We start from the raw sequence: 21772 nt of genomic DNA on the forward strand, positions 1-21772 counted from the left end.
GTCGTCTTCAGATTAGGGAACACATTTACTAATAACTAAGAGTTTTCAGTCACACTTCATTTTAAGGTCCAGTTCTCGTTATTAAACCATTAACTACAGCTTTTGCCTCAATGAACTCTTAATTTTCTGCTTATTAATAGTTAGTGAGGTAGTTGCTAAGTTCAAGTATGGAGTAGGGTTAAGAGCTCCACACTATGGTCATACAGAAAAAAAGCATTATGTGCTCTATATGCTATTAATATGCATTCTCTACAGTGAATAGTGATCCATAATCTGAAGTATCACTGTCTAGTCTTTACACAAAGTCTTTATACCGCATGGCTTCAGAAGACTTTGAGTACAGTGCACACTATGATTTTTATTTGATTTTTGCTACTCATCATCATTCATTTTCACTGAATGGAAAAAGCAGCCTGATCATTTTGTTAATCATCTTGTGTTCCACAGAAAAGAAAAACAATATGGGTTTAAAGGCGAACTATCTTTTTTTTTTTTTTTTTTTTTTTTTAGCTTCTGATTTCTTATTTATAAGTACCATCTAAAAGCACTGAGTAAAATCCACTCCCACTTAAAGGAACCACAACAATTTCCAGAAAAGAGATTCTTTTAAAAAATTCTATGCACTAACCACTAAAAAGGCTTACTCTTACTTGACTTGAATCACGGAGAAGGAATGAATGGAAATGATTCGTTCATGGTGAAATTTCCAACATGGCTGCCAAGCAGAGAATATGCACAGCTTGCACTCCAGTTTATTCCATCAGCGCACTCAACGTTCCCCATAAAAACATCTGTCAAATGCATAGCAATCTGAATCGCCTTAACTAGCTTTCCATTTCCAGCTTTCTAGGTCTGTGACCTCAGCACCCAGGGCAAAAATCCACAATTTCTAAGAAATACTTTTAGCATCATCATTTGAAACCAGTCTAAACAAACCATGATTTAAATTTCCATACAACTGTATGTAGTTGGTAGTTCTCAACAGGACTATTTTGACTAGCAACAGGACAAAATCACCCCCAGGAATTTAAAGAAAATGTCAAAATTGTAAAATTTTTAAACAATAACCAACAGGGCTCAAATTTAGGAAACAGGACATAGGAGCTTAATTTCATCGGATTAGGATCCTGATTCTGTGCTCTAAAAATAGAACAGGAAGGTTTGTTTTGGATATTTTATATGTTCTTTTGGAGGTCTTGACTTTCAATGTACTCTTTATAGGAGTGATTATTCTAAATAAACATATTATTTTGTACATTGCAAAATTTGCACCAGTGACATCAGTGTCAATCACTGAGATTTTGTGAAGAGAAATAATGAGAAGAGAAACCCTGGTAGCACACACACACACAAAATAATGGTGTACTGTACAATGTTTCAATAGGTCATTAGTTTTACAGATTAATATGAGCATAAAGATAAATGATGTCTAAAATCAACACTCCTCAAGCAAATACTACAATAAAACAACAACAACAACAACAACAACAAATGTGTGCGCTAATCTAAACCTTGCCTGATTCAAATCAAAAGATACCAAACACTCAATGACTTAATGTTTATGACTTAAATGACAGACTCAACAATTGGAAAACTAAAAAATGGTGACACTGTCCTAGAGTTAGGCCACCTAAACATGCATTTCAAGGGGAAAAACACCATGAAAGGTCTAAATATTTTGTGAGAGATGCCATTTTACTGAGAAAATGAGTATGAAAAATCTTTAAGATGATGTTATGAACGAGACAATCTATGCTGTTAGCTGCAAACGTACTGTGTAGCATTACTACAAATGAAAAGAAAAACAGTTTTCCATGTGAATATACAGAGCTATATAGTAACTGATTACAAGTAATCTGGCTTACATAATCAGATTCCAATAATCAAGTACTTGTAATTAGATTATAACACATTTTAAAATACTCATAATTGGACTACAGTTACTTTTTCGTGGATTACACGAAATTCATAATTTACCAATCTTCACCAATTCTTGTTTTTCATCTTTTAAATTTTCCTTTTCACTTAATTTATTTACTTCAAGTCCCCCTGAGGTTTTAAAGTAATGAGTTAAGAATTAAGTAACACATTTGTTTCTTCACAGTTCTATAACATTATATAACGGCCACATGATGTGCAGGTAAACTAATAAAATATATATTTATATTTAAGTAAGTGTTTTATTTTGGTTGTTGTTATTTATTTAATTTATTTATTTTATTTTATTTTTGCATCCTTATGATTTATATTAATTATTAGCTTTTCATGAAACTTCACGAACCTCAATTTCGGAAACCTTTACATAATGTAATGTTTAATGCACTTCACGTGGGTAATAACAATGAATGGAATAAATTTTCTTTCTCTTTGTATTTTTATATCAATATGGTACAAGATTATCCTATTTACATCAATGAGATAAACAAGTTAGGTTTAAGACATCTAGAAAAGTAGTCTGATTATATTACCTAAAATTAAATTAATCCTTACTGACTACAATTTCTGCCAAGTAATTTGGAATCAATAACGGACCACGATAAGTAATCTACGCAGCACTGTGAATATATATTAAAACGTAATTTATTGCTATGATCAAAGCTGCATTTTCAGCATCATTACTCCATCCTAGTGAAAAATAAATATACCAAAATGTATTTAAAATATACTTATTTCATACTAAGTAGACTACCAATACATTTACATACTATGTACTTCATAAAAATAACCTGCGATAGTACTTTTAGCATACTAAACTGGTACATTTATAGTCTGCTAAACTGGAACAACTAATTTTGTACTTAACGCACTTTAATTGTGCAGAAGTAGTGCTGAAGTTCAACTAAAGGTATACTTAAGTATATTTAATTGTGCTAAAGTGGAACTATTGCAAGTACACTTTAGGTACACGTTAAATATTTTGTATATCATCTTTATCAATAGTGACATTAAAATATATTTTAGGCTTAAAATTAAGAAATGTGCATTGTGCACAAGTAGTACTGCAAATATAGTTTAATTACAACTTTTTAAATAATTTTTATATCAGTAAGTCTCAAGCGATATGTCAATAAATATGTTAATAGACTTGAACTATACTTAGTATAAAATAGATGCATTTTAAATCTATTACTTTTTTACTAGGCAAGTCTTCAGTGTCACATGATCCTTCAGAAATTCTAAAATTCTTATTTGCTGCTCAAGAAATATTTCTGATTAATATCAACAGAACAGTACCACATTTTTTAAATTATATGCACATTTCCATATTTATGCATTTGGTAGGGATCGATATGCATTGCATTCAGTGTATACTTTTTCATGTTTATGCAAATCCATCTAATCACCCACTAATGTTTTGGACCCGGGACGCAATAGTTGGGTTTGTTTTATGAATCAGCTGATTGATTTGCTTACCTGTTCTCTGTGGAACAGCAGAGGTGATGATTCGAGGGGTCATGTTTACAGTTGCAGAGGACGACGACAGCGTAGAATGGGAAGCTGGGTTTCGTCCGTCTTTGATCTCAATGGTGAGGAAGGTCTTCATGTTGGACTCGGGTTCACCCCGGGTGTCGTGGGTTCCTGAAGATGCTTCTCCCTCAGGAGTCTGCACTTCTTCTGAGCCGCCACACGCACGCCTGACATTTTCAGAGCGGCCGTGTGAGCCGCCCACTGCGGCGTGTGATTGGCTGGAGAAAAGCCTGGGCTGGGCCAACGTGTTCTCAGTGACATTCCTCTCTTTCTTTGGGATGGAGGAAGAAAAGGACGAGGCGTCCCGGGACCTCTCTGTGTTTGCAGAATGAGAATAGCTGTGGCCGATTTTAGGTGCGTTCGCAACAGGTTCGGCGAACTTGCGCATCCTGTCACGAACGGAGTTTGTGCGAATGACGGGCCCGGAGAATGAGGCTTTGTTTTTAAAATCTGAAAAGAAATAATTACAATAAAAATAAGATTATTAGAAACAAAATTAGATAATGATTTTTCTTTTGAAATCTGAAAAAAGTGCATTAAAGAATCCAATCGTGCATGGAAAATTCATAAATTATAATAATAAAAAAAGTTTTATTTAAAATGCAAGGATTTTGGACAGTACCAGCTATGAAATTTGCACAGCTCAGATATTTTAGTAATTTTATAATTTGATGAAAAATGTAAATTATTAAAATCTCTGGTTTCACTCTGGTTTCTGTGTAAATCTAAGCAAAATCTAAGACGTCCTTGAAATGAACCTCTTGAGGAGGCCTATGCAATACAGGAAAGTGAGAGATTTAAAGAGACAGTTCACTCAAAAAAGAATATTCTGTCATCATTTACTCCCTCACATGTTTTTCCAAATCCATAAACTTATATTCAAAACACAAATAAAGAGACTACTGCTTATATGACAAACAGATTTAATTTAGATCTAATATGGTCTGATGTCAATGACAGAATTCTCATTTTTTTGGGTGAACCATCCCTTTAATGAAAAGTCTTCACTTGCTCTCCATCTAATTTCATTGTGTCTAGAATAAACAGTTGTGATTGTAAGGTTATTAATTCCATCTCATTTGGGATTTTTCATCCCTACGGGTCATGCAGGATGTTTTGGTTTCTGCACAAGGGGGAGGAGACAGGAAAGACTGATTAAAGCATTACACCGGACCGGGCCTCTAAGCCTGTGAATGTGGTAATGGCCCTATTAGGTCATAAGGAAGAGTGAAGAACTTGAATACGCGGCCTGCTGACTGTGAGAGGGTGACATCTCTATACTTTAAACAAAAGCAGGAGGACATCAGCTGGGCCATGCTTGCTGCTGGGCATCTATTTTGCTAGATATGCAACATGTGCAATTTAGATTTGAATGGAGGAAGTGTAATTCAAAACAATAAATAAATTACTGGCATTTATTATTATTTATTACTGGCATTTATTATTAGTTAACCTTCAGGTGCGGTGTATTTTGATGTGCATATGCAGAACTGCTCACCTGTATCCTTCCCGTTAGTAAGAGAAGTCACGAGAGCATTTCTACCTGATATGATCTAAAGAAAAGAAAAAAAAAAAAAATCAACTTCTTAGCATGACATAACGCATGGCATAAAACAGTTTACAATAGCAATAAATATATTTTTTAAAATGATATTCCTAAAGAATATATACACTGATGTTCAAAAGATATTTTTCAAAGAAATTAATACTTTTACTGCAAGGATGCATTTAAATTAGGGCTGTCAAACAATTAATCACAGTTTGGCTGATATATATGTGTGTTTACTGTGTAATTATTGTGTATATATAAATACAAACACATGCATGTATAGATTTAAGAATATTTATTTTTAGTATTTATTATCATTTTTTATATCATTTATAGTGTATATAAATACAAATATTTTGTACATAAATAACATATTTCTCTTTTTAATTTGTGTGAATTTATATATACACACATAATAATTACACACAGTACACACACATTTACTGGGCAAACGCAAACTTTTATTTTGTATGCGATTAATCGCAATGAATCGTTTGACAGCCCTAATCTAAACTGATCAAAAGTAAGAGTAAAGACATTTATGTTTTTTTTTTTTTGTTTTGTTTTGTTTTTTTAAAACAAATGCTATTCATTGAACTTTCTATTCAAAAAATCCTGAAAAAAGTTGTATGACTTTGAAAAAAATAATAAGCCGCACAACTTGATAGAAAAGTTAAATAATCTTCAAAAAAAGAAAATTGAACCAAAAAGAAAAAAAAAAAAATCATGAAAGTGTCAGTAGAAACTTTTACATTGTTACAAAGGACTTTTAAATCAAACAATTGCCTTTTTGAACTTTATAATCATTAAAGAATTCGTAAATACAAAATGTATCAGTTTCCACAAAATATGAAGCAGCCCAACTGTTTTCAATCTTGAAAATAATCAGAAATTTTTCTTAAACAGCTAATTATTAGCATATTAGAATGATTTCTAAAGGATCATGTGACACGTGTGAGTAATGATGCTGAAAATTCAGCTTTGTGTCACAGAAATACATTTAATTTTGCAATATATTAAAATAGAAAACTGTTAGTTTGAATTAAAATAATATTTCATAATATTCTTCTTTCTATTGTGTTTTTGATCAAATAAATGTAGTCTTGGTGAGCAGAAGAGACTGACTTTTTTTAAAAAATCTTACCCGTCCCATACTTGTGAATGTTAGAGTATTTACATTAAATTGTAGGATTTGGTACAGCATACTGAGTGGTTTAAGCATGTTATTATACAGAATCTAAATTCTGATCTCTATATCTGGCTCATGTCAATGTAAGCCTATGGGATTTTTCTGCTTATTTTACAAGAACTGTAAAAAAGTACACACTCTTCCACAAGCCACATGATTTAAGGTACTGAATGAAAAATATGAGCAACGGTAATAGTGATTCTTAGCCAAACACTACCAAAGGTTCTCTTTTATGGACGTATTCACAGAGATAAAACAGGGACAAATAGTACCTCCTGGTGGAACAAACAGAGCAAGTGCTCCCACGAGACATGTTCCACTTCTACTTACCCTCTGTCCTGAGATGTCCTCAGCTCTTTTACAGGTCTCGTTCAGTGTGCACGCTTCTGAACCTGCTGTGCTCTGAAAGTCAGTCTTATCCAGGCCGTTGTCAAGCTTCTTCAAGTCTCGATCCATCTGCGGAGCCTCTGGATTCATACCTTCCCTCACTTCCTCTGCAGCCGGTCCCAAGCGTGAGCTCTGGCCCGTCAGATGAGGTTCGGCAGCAGACAGGGAATCTTGACTACGGTCTGAAGCGCTGGAGTTCAGCCTCTTTCTCTGATAGGAGCTGCTGTCATTCGATTCTCCGGAGTCTGAGCGCTCTCGGAATGAAGGAATGACTTCTGAGGATGGAGAGCCATGATCGCATTGGATCCGCTGGGTGAGAGGGCAAGAGACTTTCTCTCTGACCAAAGGATCTAGTACTAAAACCATGTCAGGGTTCGAGGCTACAAGAGAAGAGACAAAAACGTAAGAGTAAGTATACAAGAATAGGATCTTTGAGGTTAGAATTAGGGTGTTTCCCATTAAATTAATCAAACCAACCTCAAAGCAGCTTAAGTAGACCAAAATGAGAAAAGAGCACATCACACCATTCCTGACCTTCAAAATGGACTCATTTCATCTCATTTCAGTCCACTTCAGCTACGAGGTATCAACCTCAGCACATTCTCCATTCATTGTATTAATTTCAAAACCTGGACCAGTGAAGGTGAACCTGGAGAGCTTTGCATTCACAATGTACACTACTGTTTGGCGTCAGTAATATTTTTTGGGAAAATAAAAATGTGTATACTTTTTAAGCACAAAAGCTTGTGTAGCACAGGTTCTGGCACGCACGTTCACGACATTACGTACTATTGAATCACGTCGAAAGGTCATGTCGAATGTGCGAACGCGCAAAGACTAAGAAAGTGCAAGTAAGTCAAATGCTGTTTACAAAAAAAAAGGTACAATGTGTCGGACGATTCTGAAGTTGTAAGAGAAAATAATATGGAGTTTTTCGCCATACTCTACCTTTTTGAGCCAGAGTACACAGACAATGAACTTAGACGTGATTCGTAGTAGTGATGGGAAGTTCGGATCATTTTACTGACTCGGACCTTTGAGTCTTGATCAACAAAATGAACAAATCTTTTTTTCTAGTCATTTCGTTCATTTTAGCAAAATCAGCCTCACGTGACAGCCCCATAAGATGTACGAACGACTCGAAAAACCTGAAGACTCGAAACAGGTGAACTAAGTCCAGTACAGAATCTAACAAGATGTTGCACATGCGTGACTGAATGAATCACTCCCCAAGACGACTCGTTCTTTGCGAGACTCATTAAAGATTCGTTCAAAATGAACAAATTGTTCAAGAACGACCCATGGACATGCATCCGAGAGCCTGTGCTACGTGAGCTTTTGTGCTTAAAAAGTATACAAATTTTTATTTTTCTAAAAAAAATGGCTGAACGTTTCGCTAGATAAGACCCTTCTTCCTCGGCTGGGATCATTTAGAGCCTTTGAAGCTGCATTTAAACTACACTTTGGAAGCTCAAAATCGGGGGCACAAATGAAGTCCATTATATGGAGCAAAATCCTGAAATGTTTTCATCAGAAACCATAATTTCTTTATGACTGAAGACAGAAAGACATGAACATCTTGGATGATAATGGGGTGAGTAAATTATTTGTAAATCGTTGTTCTGGAAGTGGACTTCTCCTTTAACGATGACTTTTGCCTTAATAAACTCCTAATTTGCTGTTTATTAATAGTTAGTAATGTAGTTGTTCAGTTCAGGTATTGGGTAGGATTAGGGATGTAGAATATGGTCATGCAGAATAAATGCTTTATAATAAACTAATAAACAGCCAATAAGTTAATATTAGGCATGCTAATAAGTAACTACTTAATTAATAGTGAGAATTGTTCCCTATACTAAAGTGTTACAAATTGTTTTGTTATGTTGTGTTCAGTCATGATGCATTAAATTGATTAAAAGTGAAAGTAAAGACTTTTACATTGCTACAAAATATTTTTATTATCAAATAAACTATTTTCTTGTAAACTTTATAATCAATAAAAATCCACAAATACAAAATGCATCACAGTTTCCACAAAATACCATTATAATACCAATATTCAAATATGTGACCCTGGACCACAAAACCAGTCATAAGGTTCAATTTCTTGAAATTGAGATGTATACAACATCTGAAAGCTGAATAAATAAGCTTTCTGTTGAGTATAGTTTGATAGGACAATATTTGGTCGAGATACAACTATTTGAAAATCTGGATGCAAATCAAAATGGTGCAAACAAATCAAAATATTGAGAAAATCACCTTTAAAGTTTTCCAAATAAAGTTCTTAGCAATGCATATTACTAATCAAAATTTTTTGATATATTTATAAATAAAAAAGTTTTGATATATTTATGCCAGGAAATTTACAAAATATCTTCATAGAACATGATCTTTACATAATATACTAATGATTTTTGGCATAAAAGAAAAATGTATAATTTTGACCCATACAATGTGTTTTTGCCAATTGCTACAAATGTTATACAAAATGTGACTGGTTTTGCGGTTCATGGTCACATATATGTACTATTACTTCTAACGCTTCCATTATTTAATAAAATTCTGCTATTTCAGACACAGTGTACACTGATCTTGTTAGCAGTTAAATCAAGACAATCGAGAATTGCATTGCACTGTATGGAAGGCTCAAACTTCACTAAACTGTCATGAGCATTACATGCACACTTGACTTGATGAACACTGCATACTGAATTTCTTTCAGGAGGCTTTTTAAGACTAGCATGCATTGTGAAACACTAGGTTAACTTCATATAAAAGCAAATATATGAAGCCAGACACCAACAAAACGAACAGAACTAAGCCAAAGGAATGTCAGATGGTTATTGTAATGAACTGTGCATGCTGGGTGGAGATAGGACATTTCCTTTCACATTTCCTGAGTGCATGCACACTCTGTTCGGGAAGACAGAGATATCCAGACACAGAATACATGGAGGGCACAGGAAAAGACATTAACGTCCCACCTTCAGCTGACTATCAGCAAAGTACTTGAAATTTTGCATGTACAAGCTCCAATTTGAAGATTCTTGTAAGTGAGATGTTAAAACTATGCAGCTGTTATGGAAAGATCCCAAATTCAAACCTGACACTTGAAGACTGCGACACAAGATGCCCATTTCACTGATAAAACTTGAGAGATTCACACTCGCGTGTCAGTCTCAGACTCTAGTCGTAATGAGAGAGAGCTAATGCTCTTTTAAGGTAACAGCGTTTGTGAGCAGATCCCTGTAATTTGTAGGAAAGCAGTCTTGCCGACATCCTGATACTTTTCACATCTGGTCAGGAAGTATCGTTCTGTTTCCACCGTTCTCAGATCTCTGAAGGAGCAGAGCACAGTCTGTGCTTTTGGGCTGCTGAGTCTAAGCATACGCTGTGTTCTTCTTTAGTGTTAATAGTGGCAGGACATTCTCCTTAAAAGGTCTTTTTTTTTTTTTTTTAATAATGTTTTCTCATTTTAAAGAATTACAATAATAATAAATGCATTCTTGTGGGACCATGCTGCTGAGAATGTCAGATTTTATATTTAAAAAAACTTCAACTAGCTAAAGATGTACATAGCAATAAAAACCATTGTTATTATCAATCCCTTAAATGACCCTCTCCACTAAATTAAGACTAAGTGAATATAAATGATGCGTCTAAGATGTGTTATTGTGAGGTCTTGAGGCTTTGGCTTAATTTGATTACCATCTTGTCTGCTTTGTTTACCACAAGTGATGTGGCAGGCAATGAAGTTCAGAGATCCAAACCCCAGACGCATTCTTCTCCTTTAGCACAAAGGAAGGCTCTCCACACTCTCAGACAAATGCTAGGCTATAAAATGGTGTATGTCAAACCCATCACAGTCTCTCAATCATCTCTCTTTGGATAAACAGATTTGTTTTAGATGGAATAAAAAAACGGGTCTTACAGATGGAATGCATCTTTTGGTGAATAAATAGCTCACATAAAAATGAAATTTACTCTGCAGAAATGACACAAAAAGCACATGGGTCAATATCACTGTAGCCTTTTGTCATCCTGTATATAAATAACTCATTTGCCATGATGAACTTAACATAAAAATGACTATGAAAGGGTGTGTTATATTAGGCTACGTTTTTATATTCATAACAAAAGCATTACTTGGCTCTTCACATATATTTTCTAGATTTTTTTAAGTTTGCATAGGAGGATGAGTGTTATTTTGCTATGTCCTTTGCACTGCTCATTAAACGTGAATGAGAGTGGAATTTAGTCAAATCAAAAAATGTTAAAAATTTGTTCTCCTATTAATATTTAGTTAAATAAGAGATTACTCGATTTGAATGTATTAATCATTTGGTAATAAAAACCAAATTGTAATATTTTTATTTAACAAAAAAGAAGAGCTTGTCCATGTCCCTTGAGTGGTTGTCCACCCTGTCATATTGGGGAATCTGCCCTTTTAAGAAAAGGCCATCCCCTTTAGTGACATCTGGACGACAGAGTTTTTGTCTCTTCAGTGGCGGGAACTTCAACGGCTGAAGTGAGTAAGTTGGTGACTTTTAAACTGACATTTTTTCTTTGTATGAGTTTACTTACTTCCTCTGCCAAAGCTTAAAGGTGGACTCCACTTCAAGAACAACAATTTACAAATAATTTACTCACCCTCTTGTCATCCAAGATGTTCATGTTCTTCTGTCTTCAGTCGTGAAGAAATTATGTTTTTTGAGGAAAGCATTTCAGGATTTTTCTCCATATAATGGACTTCATTAATGAACTTCCAAAATGTAGTTTAAATGCGACTTCAAAGGGCTCTAAACGATCCCAGCCGAGGGGGAAGGGTCTTATCTAGCGAAACAACCTGTAATTTTTTTTTTTGAAAATAAAAATTTGTATACTTTTTAAGCACAAAAGCTCAAGTAGCACAGGCTCTGGGATGCGCGTACACGACGCCACGTACTATTGAATCACGTCGAAAGGCCACGCGGAACTACCGAACACGCAAAGACTAAGGAAGTGCAAGTAAGTCAAACGCTGTTTACAAACAAAAAGGTACAAGGATGTCGGACGATTCTGAAGTTGTAGGAGAAAATAAGATGGAGCTTTTCGCCATTCTCTACCATTTTTAGCCGGAGTACACAGACGATGAACTCAGACGTGATTCGTAGCGTCGTGGACAATTTTGTATTTTTTGAAAAAAAAAAAAAGACCAATCGTTTCACTGGATAAGACCCTTCTTCCTTGGCTGGGATTCAGCCCTTTGAAGCCACATTTAAACCACATTTTGGACGTTCCAATGAAGTCCAGTATATGGAGATAATTCCTGAAATGTTTTCCTCAAAAACCATAATTTCTTTACGACTGAAGACAGAAAGACATGAACATCTTGGATGACAAGGGGGTGAGTAAATTATTTGTAAATTGTTGTTCTGGAAGTGGACTTCTCCTTTAACATGTTCACCCTGTTGGCATAAAATATGCCGGAAGTGATTGGATTACAGTAAATTTAAATATACCAGATTCTCTTTAACAACCAGACTAACTATTTAGCTAGTCACAGTTTATGTTGTAAGCTAATATGCTAACTGAAGCTCAAACCGTCATGTGCTGGTCCACCCTGTCATCTTGGTATTTTAAAATAATATTTAAAATAATTCAATCATATCTATATAATCCAGTGTGTTCAATAGCTAGGTGTGGGGGCAATGACATGCAAAAAAAACTGCATCCAAATATCACAGTTTTCTCTAAATAAGAAAAAGTATGTGCAAATTATATGAGTTTACATAAAATGTTTTTATGTATTTATAATTTGAAAGCAAGCAAATAACCCTGTTTAGGAAAGGGACATTATATCTTTCAGAAAATATCATCTGCATCTCAAAACATATTTAACAGTATAATATTAAAAGTATTAATATATACGTCCATGACAGGGTGGACATGTCTTATGGTCTATGCTTCAAATAATGGCCCATAATTATCTAAACAAACGTGTGGGAGCTCAGCTAATATGTTTTTATAGTTCTTGAGTGTCTACTATTTATGACATGACATAAAGCGAATGAGAAATTAAGACCAAAATTTTTGAGCATTGTGAGGGTTGAAAGGCACTCTATGGTGATACTGACCCACATAAGACTCTGTATTTATATTAAATGTTACATTAAGTCTATATTAAGTCTTTCATTAATGTTTTGATGTAATTTGAATATTCCCTGACCAATTGGGATTTATATGGAAACGCATTTTTGCCACATAAGGAAAAAAAGAGATCATGCTTTGTTAAATCATAGCAATGAAAAGTCAGAATTGTGACAAAGCATCTAAATCAGGGGTGTCAAACTCAGTTCCTGGAGGGCCACAGCAGGACTTGATTAGTTGGATCAGGTGTGTTTACTTAGGGTTGCATCTAAACTCTGCAGGGCTGCGGCCCTCCAGGACCAGAGTTTCACACCTCTGATCTAAATAATGAGATATTAAGTCATAATTATGACAAAGTCAATGCTTTTAATGTCAATTATGAGCCTAGCATTTCAAAATTCAGTGTCATAATTATGACTCTGCCTCTTAATTATGTTTATTATGTCCTAGGTTTGACTTTCTTTTTATGACTTAGAATAGAAATGGACTCATAACTCAATTTTGACTTCTTCTTATGATTATCAACTTCAAAATGAGATAAATCATAACTGACAGTCAAAATTATGAGATGCTAAGTCATAATTATGAGATATAAAAAGAATAATTAAGATAGTCAACATGACATATTAAGTCATAATTATGAGAGAAAATTCAAAGTTGAGATAAAATGTGATAATTATGACACTGTCAAAATGATGAGATAATAATCACAATTGACTTAATTATGAGAAAAGTCGAAATGACAGCGTACAAAGAAAGATAAGTCTATTATGACAGTACCTAATAATCTTGACTTTTGACTTAGCACCTTTGAATTACCTCAGTATTACCACCTGACACCACTGTACTGCTGTTACACAACAGTACTGTTAGTGTTTTTAGGATAAAGGCGCGCAAGTTCTACTTTTATCTAGTTTCTTTAACTCAAAATCAGTTTGAGTCTCTGACCTATATTTCAAAATATGTGCATGACAAAAAGCATGTCCTTCCCTCACTCTCCACAACAACTGTGTATAAATGCTCTTCCCCGTCCTGTCCCAGCCCCAAACTTCCTTTGTCCCTGTCTGAATAACAAACAGTGGTATCCCAAAATGTCTCATTTCTGCACTCATTAAGGCCGTCTTTGCTTGGCCCTGCTCTCACCCTGGCCAAAATTACTGGGTTGAGCAGCTGAGTCAGGACCACTAACACCACAAATGTCAGGGTCACAGGAAAGGAGTTTTACTTCAACAGACTTTGGTGTCTAAATATAGGGCTTGACCTGGCGGGGGGATGAAAGTCTGTGGGACAGACATCAATGTGCTTTACATCTCTATGGGTGCTGAACACCCCCCTCACCCTCGTCTAGCCCCTGGTATGGAATGTTACGTTTTTGAAAGATTAAACTCTCGTTTCAGATGGACATTTAGATGATTGTGTGATTTAACTTGCCTTCTCTGTGGTTCTCAATTCTCTCTGATTGGCTAACAAGTGCGTCTGCCTTGATGTTCTCTTGAACGTCCTGAAAAAAAAAGAAAAACAAATAAACTTACAATTGCAATTGCATACTTACTTAGTATTTTTGTCTTGTTTTCCATTACAAACATCTAAACATTCTTAAAACAAGATACATTTACTTGAGAAGAAAATTACCTAAGATATTCAGCCTTGTTTTCTCAAAAAAAAAAAAAAAGTTTTTGCTTAAAACAAGAAATATAATCTGCCAACGGGGTAAGAAAAGTAATCATAATTCAAAAGGAAAACACATCATTTTTCTTACACAACTGGTAGTTTTTTTTTTTCTTGTTTTAAGCAAAAACTAACAAAACTTTAATACATTTATCAGAAAAAAAAAGACTTAATATCTTAAGTTATTTTGCTTCTTAAGTAAATGCATCTTAATTCAACAATGTTTGAATTCAACAATCACTCGAGAGCAGTGTTGGGTGTAACTAGTTACTAAGTAATTAGTTACTGTAATTAATTTTCCTTTGAAAAAGTAAAGTAAGGGATTACTCTTATTTTTTCTGTAATCTAATTACAGTTACTTCTTTTGTAATTGAATTGAAAATGTATAGAGCATTTCTATACAACACAATAGTGGATTTAACATCAAAATTTAAAGTCTAACCTTACACGCATGCTTTTTATGTACCCTTCTCACTTTAAACACTTTGGTGTGTTAATAAGAAAATTGATAACACTTGTGTCCAATTCTCACGATTAACTAGCTGGTTATTAGCAAGAATATTACTGGGATATTGGCTGTTTATTATTACTTAAAAAGCACATATTAATCTTATTCTGCAAGACTTTATTCCATGTCCTTAATCCTACCCCATTCTTAAACTTAACAACTACTTTACTAAGTATTAATACGCAGTAATTAGTTAGTAAACAGTGAGAATTAGACCCAAATTGTGTCCCGAATAATTTGTGTATTATTTACCTGAAAGAATTAAAAGATCTGTTTCATGTCCATCCTTGTATCATTAACTTGTCAAGGTTTAGTATAGGATTTAGAAAATAATTAGTAATTAAATATTTTTTGGAGAGAGTCATTTGTACAATAGTCTAATTATACTGTTAAAAATGTAAACTGTTACAGCATATTTTCATTTACATTCTTAATTGAGAAAAATAAAGTAACTGTGGAGTTATATAAATATATACATTCCTACTTTTTAAGGGGAGAAAACGTATATATAGACATGTTTCAACTTGCAAAACTGCAATTCTGCAATACAACCTGAATTTAAATAAATATTCTCTCAAAAAGTTGAACCAGTCTGAAACTTTGAGTCTGCAAAGTTGTTAAGAAGGCTGTAAGGATTAAGTTGTTTAGTGTTTACTTAATGCTTTGGACTTTAAGTCTTTTTGGCTTAATGGAGTTTGTCTACCTGCTGTAAAGGGATTTAGGGTTATATGGTACAATAAACACCAAACTGCTGTTAATCAGCAGCCCAACGCAAACGGATATAATCGGGCATTACACGAGGTCACGTGTTTGTGTTTGAGACCAGCTGAAGTCTCAGAAGCCAGTCTGAGAGAACGATTTCAACCTAACATGTAAATGGGTGACTAACACAACTATTTTCTCCCACTGCAAACCTGCAAGATTTTACTTGCAAACAACAGCAAAGCATTGCTTTTCTCTCTGTAAAAAAACAGACATAAAGCAAACGTGCATTAAAAAACAGAAACTGCTCAGCAGCAGTCACGTTCATAATTCCACACTATAATTATAAGTCGGCTGCCAAAGGAACACATGAGAAATGTTTTTTTCTTTCTGAAGTTCAGACCAAGGTTGCCGTTAAAGAGACATTTCACCCAAAAATAAAGATTCTGTGAACTGGAGCGGCCGCATTTCGCCTGTTCCTTAAACAAAACTATAGCATGGCTTTAAACCACTTTAATTATAGCGCACGTCTTGCAAGAACAAATTTATTATACTTTTTTGTCCTTTAGGAGCTTAAAAGCCCCAGTCCCCATTCACTATTACTGCATGGAAAGAGCAGCTTCTTTCTACAGACAAAATTCAGTAATACTGCATGCGTTTCTAAGAGAAAAATCTTATTTTTAGGTGAAGAGTGATCGTAAGCCTCTATCCGTGTGTATGAGGTGGATTTAGCCCTTTGTGACAGGTTTAATCTAGTAATAGTGACCACAGTAAAGTGTGGGCCAAATGTACTCTTCTGAACTCACACAATATCTCCGTTTCTCTCCTACTTGTATGAAAAACATGTTTGGCCACATAAATACCACATAAAGCTGTACGTCTTCTAAATTGCCCAATTTTGAGGTAGCTGAGTGCACAAAGCTCATAAGATCTAGTGTGTGTGAAGCAGTCAGTGTCATTTTCCATGAGCATCTGGATAAGTCTGGTGAACCACACACACTTAAACTCACCATCAGTGAAATACAGTAGCAGGGGCCTGTCATTTTGGCTCCAACACAAACACTCACACACACATACACGTACATGCACATGCGTGCATTAAAATGTGAGATACAAAATATTCACTGCACATACAACAGAGGCTGTGAGCTTTACTGGGAAAAAAAGTCAATTATCCTTAGTCCCAAACAAGTGAAAACTTCATTTTGAATTGTTTTGAACAATCTAGTAATAAGAGATTGTGTTTTTGGTTTATGTTTTCCATTACATGCATTTTCAGGATCAGAGTTTTTTTTTAAATTAAAAATCAATCTTAGATGCAATAAACAGACAGTAAAGACTATTACAATCTTACAAAAGATTTATATTTTAAATAAATTGTTCTTTTTCCATCAAAGAAATAAAATGCATCACAGTTTCCACACAAATGTGAAGCAGCACAACTGATTTCTAAAGGGTCATATGACATTAAAGACTGGAGTAATGATGCTGAAAATTCAGCTTTGACCGTTTTGCACAGCAATAAATTACATAAAAAAATATTAAGATATTATTAAAATATTATTTCAACGTTATTTTGAATTGCGATAATATTTCACAATATTTCTTCATCTTTTTTATCAAATCCTTACTCCTTCAAAAACAAAAAGAGTATACAGACAGAGATAGACAGAGAGATAGCATATATTCAGATAGATAGATAGACAGATAGATAGATAGATAGATAGAGACAGATAGATACTATATATTCAGATAGACAGACAGATAGACAGACAGATACACAGACAGATACACAGACAGAAAGACGGATAGATAGATAGATAGATAGACAGACAGAAGTAGACAGACAGATAGATACTATATATTCAGATAGACAGACAGATAGACAGACAGACAGACAGAAAGACGGATAGATAGATAGATAGATAGACAGACAGACAGATACTATATATTCAGATAGACAGACAGATAGACAGACAGACAGACAGAAAGACGGATAGATAGATAGATAGATAGACAGACAGACAGATACTATATATTCAGATAGATAGATAGATAGATAGATAGATAGATAGATAGATAGATAGATAGATAGATAGATAGATAGATAGATAGATAGATAGATAGAGACAGATAGATACTATATATTCAGATAGACAGACAGATAGATAGACAGACAGATAGATAGACAGATAGATACTATATATTCAGTTAGATATAGATAGATAGATAGATAGATAGATAGATAGACAGAAGTAGACAGACAGATAGATACTATATATTCAGATAGACAGACAGATAGACAGACAGATACACAGACAGAAAGACGGATAGATAGATAGATAGATAGATAGACAGACAGACAGATACTATATATTCAGATAGATAGATAGATAGATAGATAGATTGAGGTAGACAGACAGATAGATACTATATATTCAGATAGACAGAGAGATAGAAGTAGGTAGATAGAACAGTAGAAATTATAACACACTGCAAAAAATGCCAAATGTTACCATAAAGAGCCATTTTTACCTGATTTAAACAATACAGATTAGTTTAGCTGGTATGAATTAATGTATTTAGGTTGATTCAGTAATGCTTTTTTTTATTATTTGAATGAAACCAGTTAATTTAGATGTTCCCATTTTTAGGTTACCAAATGTTTTTTCAGTGTACAGTCAGCACGCATTTACAACAATATGTTAAAACTCTTTATGAAAGTCATCTACCTTCTTGTGGAGTTCCTGTCTGCTGCTCTCAATCCACACGTGTGTACGGCACATATAACTCAGCACTCAGTCACTGAGCTCTGGCTGCCGTGCACACAATCACACTGGCCACTCCCCCTTCTTCCTGACCACTCCCACTCTCTTCCTCCCCACATCCCACCTCCCACCCTTCCTGCTCGACTCCGGTCTCCTGCCTCTCTTTATACGGCAGGTCAACAGATAAACCGGTGCAACTGAACCTCAGTCTGAAACTCTGCACCTGACAGCTGCATATCTTTATGCATCTTAAAAACAAACTAAAACTGCTGAATTAGAAAATGTAGCACTGATCCATTGTTGACAAGAACAAGTTCAAATTCATCTATATAATAACACTAACTCCAAAATGCATATACTGTAGCAAAGCTGAAAGCTTCAGAGTCAAAAACAACTTCCACAGTCCCATGATTCCCTATCTCTGTATACAGGAAAAGATGTCAAACTGAGATACAACACAAAACGAAGCAAACAAAACATGAAAGTACAAGCGCACGGACCTCACGTAACTGAAGGAAAATGTTCAAAGGCAGGAGTTGTGCTGGTGCACACGAGGGAAAACACGCAGGAAAAACAATCTTACTTGGGACAAAAGTAAGCTACTGTATACAAAGAAGATGTAAATGTCAAGGCCATTCTTCCATTCAATGCTGTTGATTTCAACACAATTTATCTGTCATTTATCCCACAATTTAGACTGTATTACCACTGTTGAACATGAACAATACGGTCAATAATAATTATGAAATATGCCATTTCTAATTCAGCATTTTATTTCCATTCCTTTGCCAGAATTAAAGCCACAGGTAAACACTGTAGTTTCTTGTTCTCTTAAAGATATACTTTATCATCAGGAGACTTACAGTGCACACAATGCATACTACTTCTGTGGTTTTTATGATACAGACTTTTTTCTCCTGCATTTTTATTGCATTAAAAAAAAAGGCAAACATTTTAGGGATGCACAAGTAATTGAATAAATAAGTAAGATTGAGTGTTCCATTTAAAGGTCATGTAAAACAAATTAAAAATACAGTAAAATCAGTTAAATTGTGAAATATTATTACAATTTCAACTGTTTAGCTGTGAATATTTGTTAAACTTTTCAGGTTTGTTTGATAAATAGAAAGATCAGAAGAACAGCATTTATCTGAAACATTAACATTATGAATGTCTTTATCATCAGTTGTGATCAATTTAAAGCATCCTTGCTAAACAAAGTTTCTATCATTTCTATCCCAAAAAAAAATATTATAATCCCCCAAAAATTATACTGACTCAAAGAATCCAGAAAAAAAAAAAAAAAAAAAAAAAGTACTCAAGTGTTTTAAATATTGATAAAAATCGATAATAATAAATTTAAAAAAATGTTTCAGCAAATCAGTATATTAGAATGATTTCTGAAGGATCATGTGACACTGAAGACTGAAGTAATGATGCTGAAAATTCAGCTTTGATCACAGGAGTAAATTACATTTTAAATTATATTCAAATAGAAAGCAGTTATTTTAAATAGTAAAAATATTTCACAATTGTACTGATTTTGCTGTATTTTGGATCAAATAAATGCAGGCTTGGTGAGCAGGTCACGTGTTTTTTTTGTTTTTTTTAAATGCATTTAAATAGAAGAACAAATTCCATAAATTATTTAACCAATTAGTGGTTCCAGGCCCAAAACCACATTCTAGAAATATAATTTTCTATGTATGCCTTCTTTATATTGTTTTCGCCATTAGATGGCCAAATTATTTGAAAAACAATACAAAATTCCCACTTTCATCAAATCCTTGAACTTTTCAGCAGGCCAAAACAATCTCCAATCCTGCTTCTTTAACTATTGAGTGTTCCATTTTAAGGTCACGTAAATCAAATTAAAAATACAGTAAAATCAGTTAAATTGTGAAATATTATTACAATTTAAAACGACTGTGTTCTATGTGAATATATGTTCAAATGTAATTTATTGCTGTGATTACTCCAGTCTTCAGTGTCACATGATCCTTTCAGAAATTATTCAAATATGCTGATTTGCTCAAAAAACGTTCAAGAAACTTTTCTGATTATTATCAGTGTTGAAAACAGTTGTGCTGCTTTTCAGAATCACTTGACAAACAGAAAATTCAAAAGAACAGCATTTACTTGAAACAGAAATCTTATGTAACATCATAAATGTCTTGAATGTCACCCAACTTTACTGTCAAGCTTTCTTAGTTCTAAGCAAAGTAAAATGATTTACCTTGATTATACAACAAGAAGACTGGATTAGAGACTAATTTAGTTCTGGGTAAAGATTTTTGCAAAATAGCATTAATGTGCCTTAATAAACACCTCACGAGCTAAAAAAGACGACAATTGGAAACTTCGCATTTAATGTGAAATGTTGCTTTCATTAGCTGTGAAATTAGACTGACAGCTGTCATTTCCTCTGTGACTCCTAAATAACCTTTACCATATTACTATAGGAAGCTTTTTCCCTCATTGCATAATAGCTGCCTATGAAAATCCAGACGGATTGTTATCAAAACAGAGCCAGACCGAAGCAGGTCAGAGGAAGATGATACGATCACACTGGATCTCCTTATACACACGCACAAGTCTTTCTTTCCTATAGCTGAAAACACGTCACATTTGGGAACCTGTTCTGTTCACGAAATGTACTAGATGTTCCACAAGTTGGACGTGGGTAAGCTAACAAACAACTCTAACAGACAGGCAATGGTGCTGATGTTCACTCAAACACCTCCAGAATGAGAAAGAAAGTCTGGCTGAGATGATCCCTGAGAAAGAGCAATGGAAAGAGAGGAGTAACTCCAGGAGAGAGAAATGAAATAAACAGATATGACAGTGAGGAGCGCAGAGGGACGAAAAGTAGATTAAGGTGAAAGAAGCAGCACATTTTTAACATTCTCTACATTTCAGCCAGGATAATCATGAGGCACCATAAAGTCATTAAAGGACAAACGCATGTGTGTGTGGTTGAAAAGAAAGTGAAAGCAAAAAACAAAAGAGAGAATAAAAGGATGCTTACACACCCTGTACACCTATTTGCACACTAAGAAACACAAATATAACCCATGTTTCCAGCAGATTGTTAAATAACTTTTTGCAAATGTTCATTTGACATACACTACCAGTCAAAAGCTTTTGAACAGTAAGACTTTTAACATTTAAAGAAATCTGTTCTGCCTGCATTTATTTGACCCAAAGTACAGCAACAAATTCTGAAATAGTTTTACTATTTAAAATACCTGTTTTTTATTTGAATATATTTAAAAAGTAATTTATTCCTGTGATTTAAATGCAAAATTTTCAGCATCATTACTCTAGTCACATGATCCTTAAGAAATCATTCTAATATGCTGATTTGCGGCTCAAAAAACATTTATTATTATTATTATTAA

General features: G+C 34.1%; 1 protein-coding gene across 7 annotated transcripts in view; it reads right to left on the bottom strand.

Annotated features, from left to right (window-relative positions):
- smtnb (smoothelin b) overlaps window positions 1–21772 on the bottom strand; it is an 81309-nt gene that overhangs the window by 40378 nt on the left and 19159 nt on the right. For 6 of the 7 annotated variants that reach the window (XR_007827733.1, XM_051109397.1, XM_051109395.1 and 3 more), the window contains exons 6-9: window positions 14157–14226; window positions 6537–6973; window positions 4967–5021; window positions 3415–3918 (exon numbers count right to left, since the gene is read on the bottom strand). Coding sequence is in view for 6 of the 7 variants with exons in the window: in XM_051109397.1 (XP_050965354.1) it covers window positions 3415–3918; window positions 4967–5021; window positions 6537–6973; window positions 14157–14226 (1066 nt within the window). In the remaining variant the exon portion in view is untranslated. Of the gene's footprint in view, window positions 1–3414; window positions 3919–4966; window positions 5022–6536; window positions 6974–14156; window positions 14227–18335; window positions 18425–21772 lie in introns of those variants that run through there. The other variant, XM_051109399.1, reaches the window with a different exon arrangement.

The sequence above is a fragment of the Labeo rohita genome, chromosome 5 (genome assembly GCF_022985175.1).
Source record: "Labeo rohita strain BAU-BD-2019 chromosome 5, IGBB_LRoh.1.0, whole genome shotgun sequence".
Classification (NCBI taxonomy): domain Eukaryota; kingdom Metazoa; phylum Chordata; class Actinopteri; order Cypriniformes; family Cyprinidae; genus Labeo; species Labeo rohita.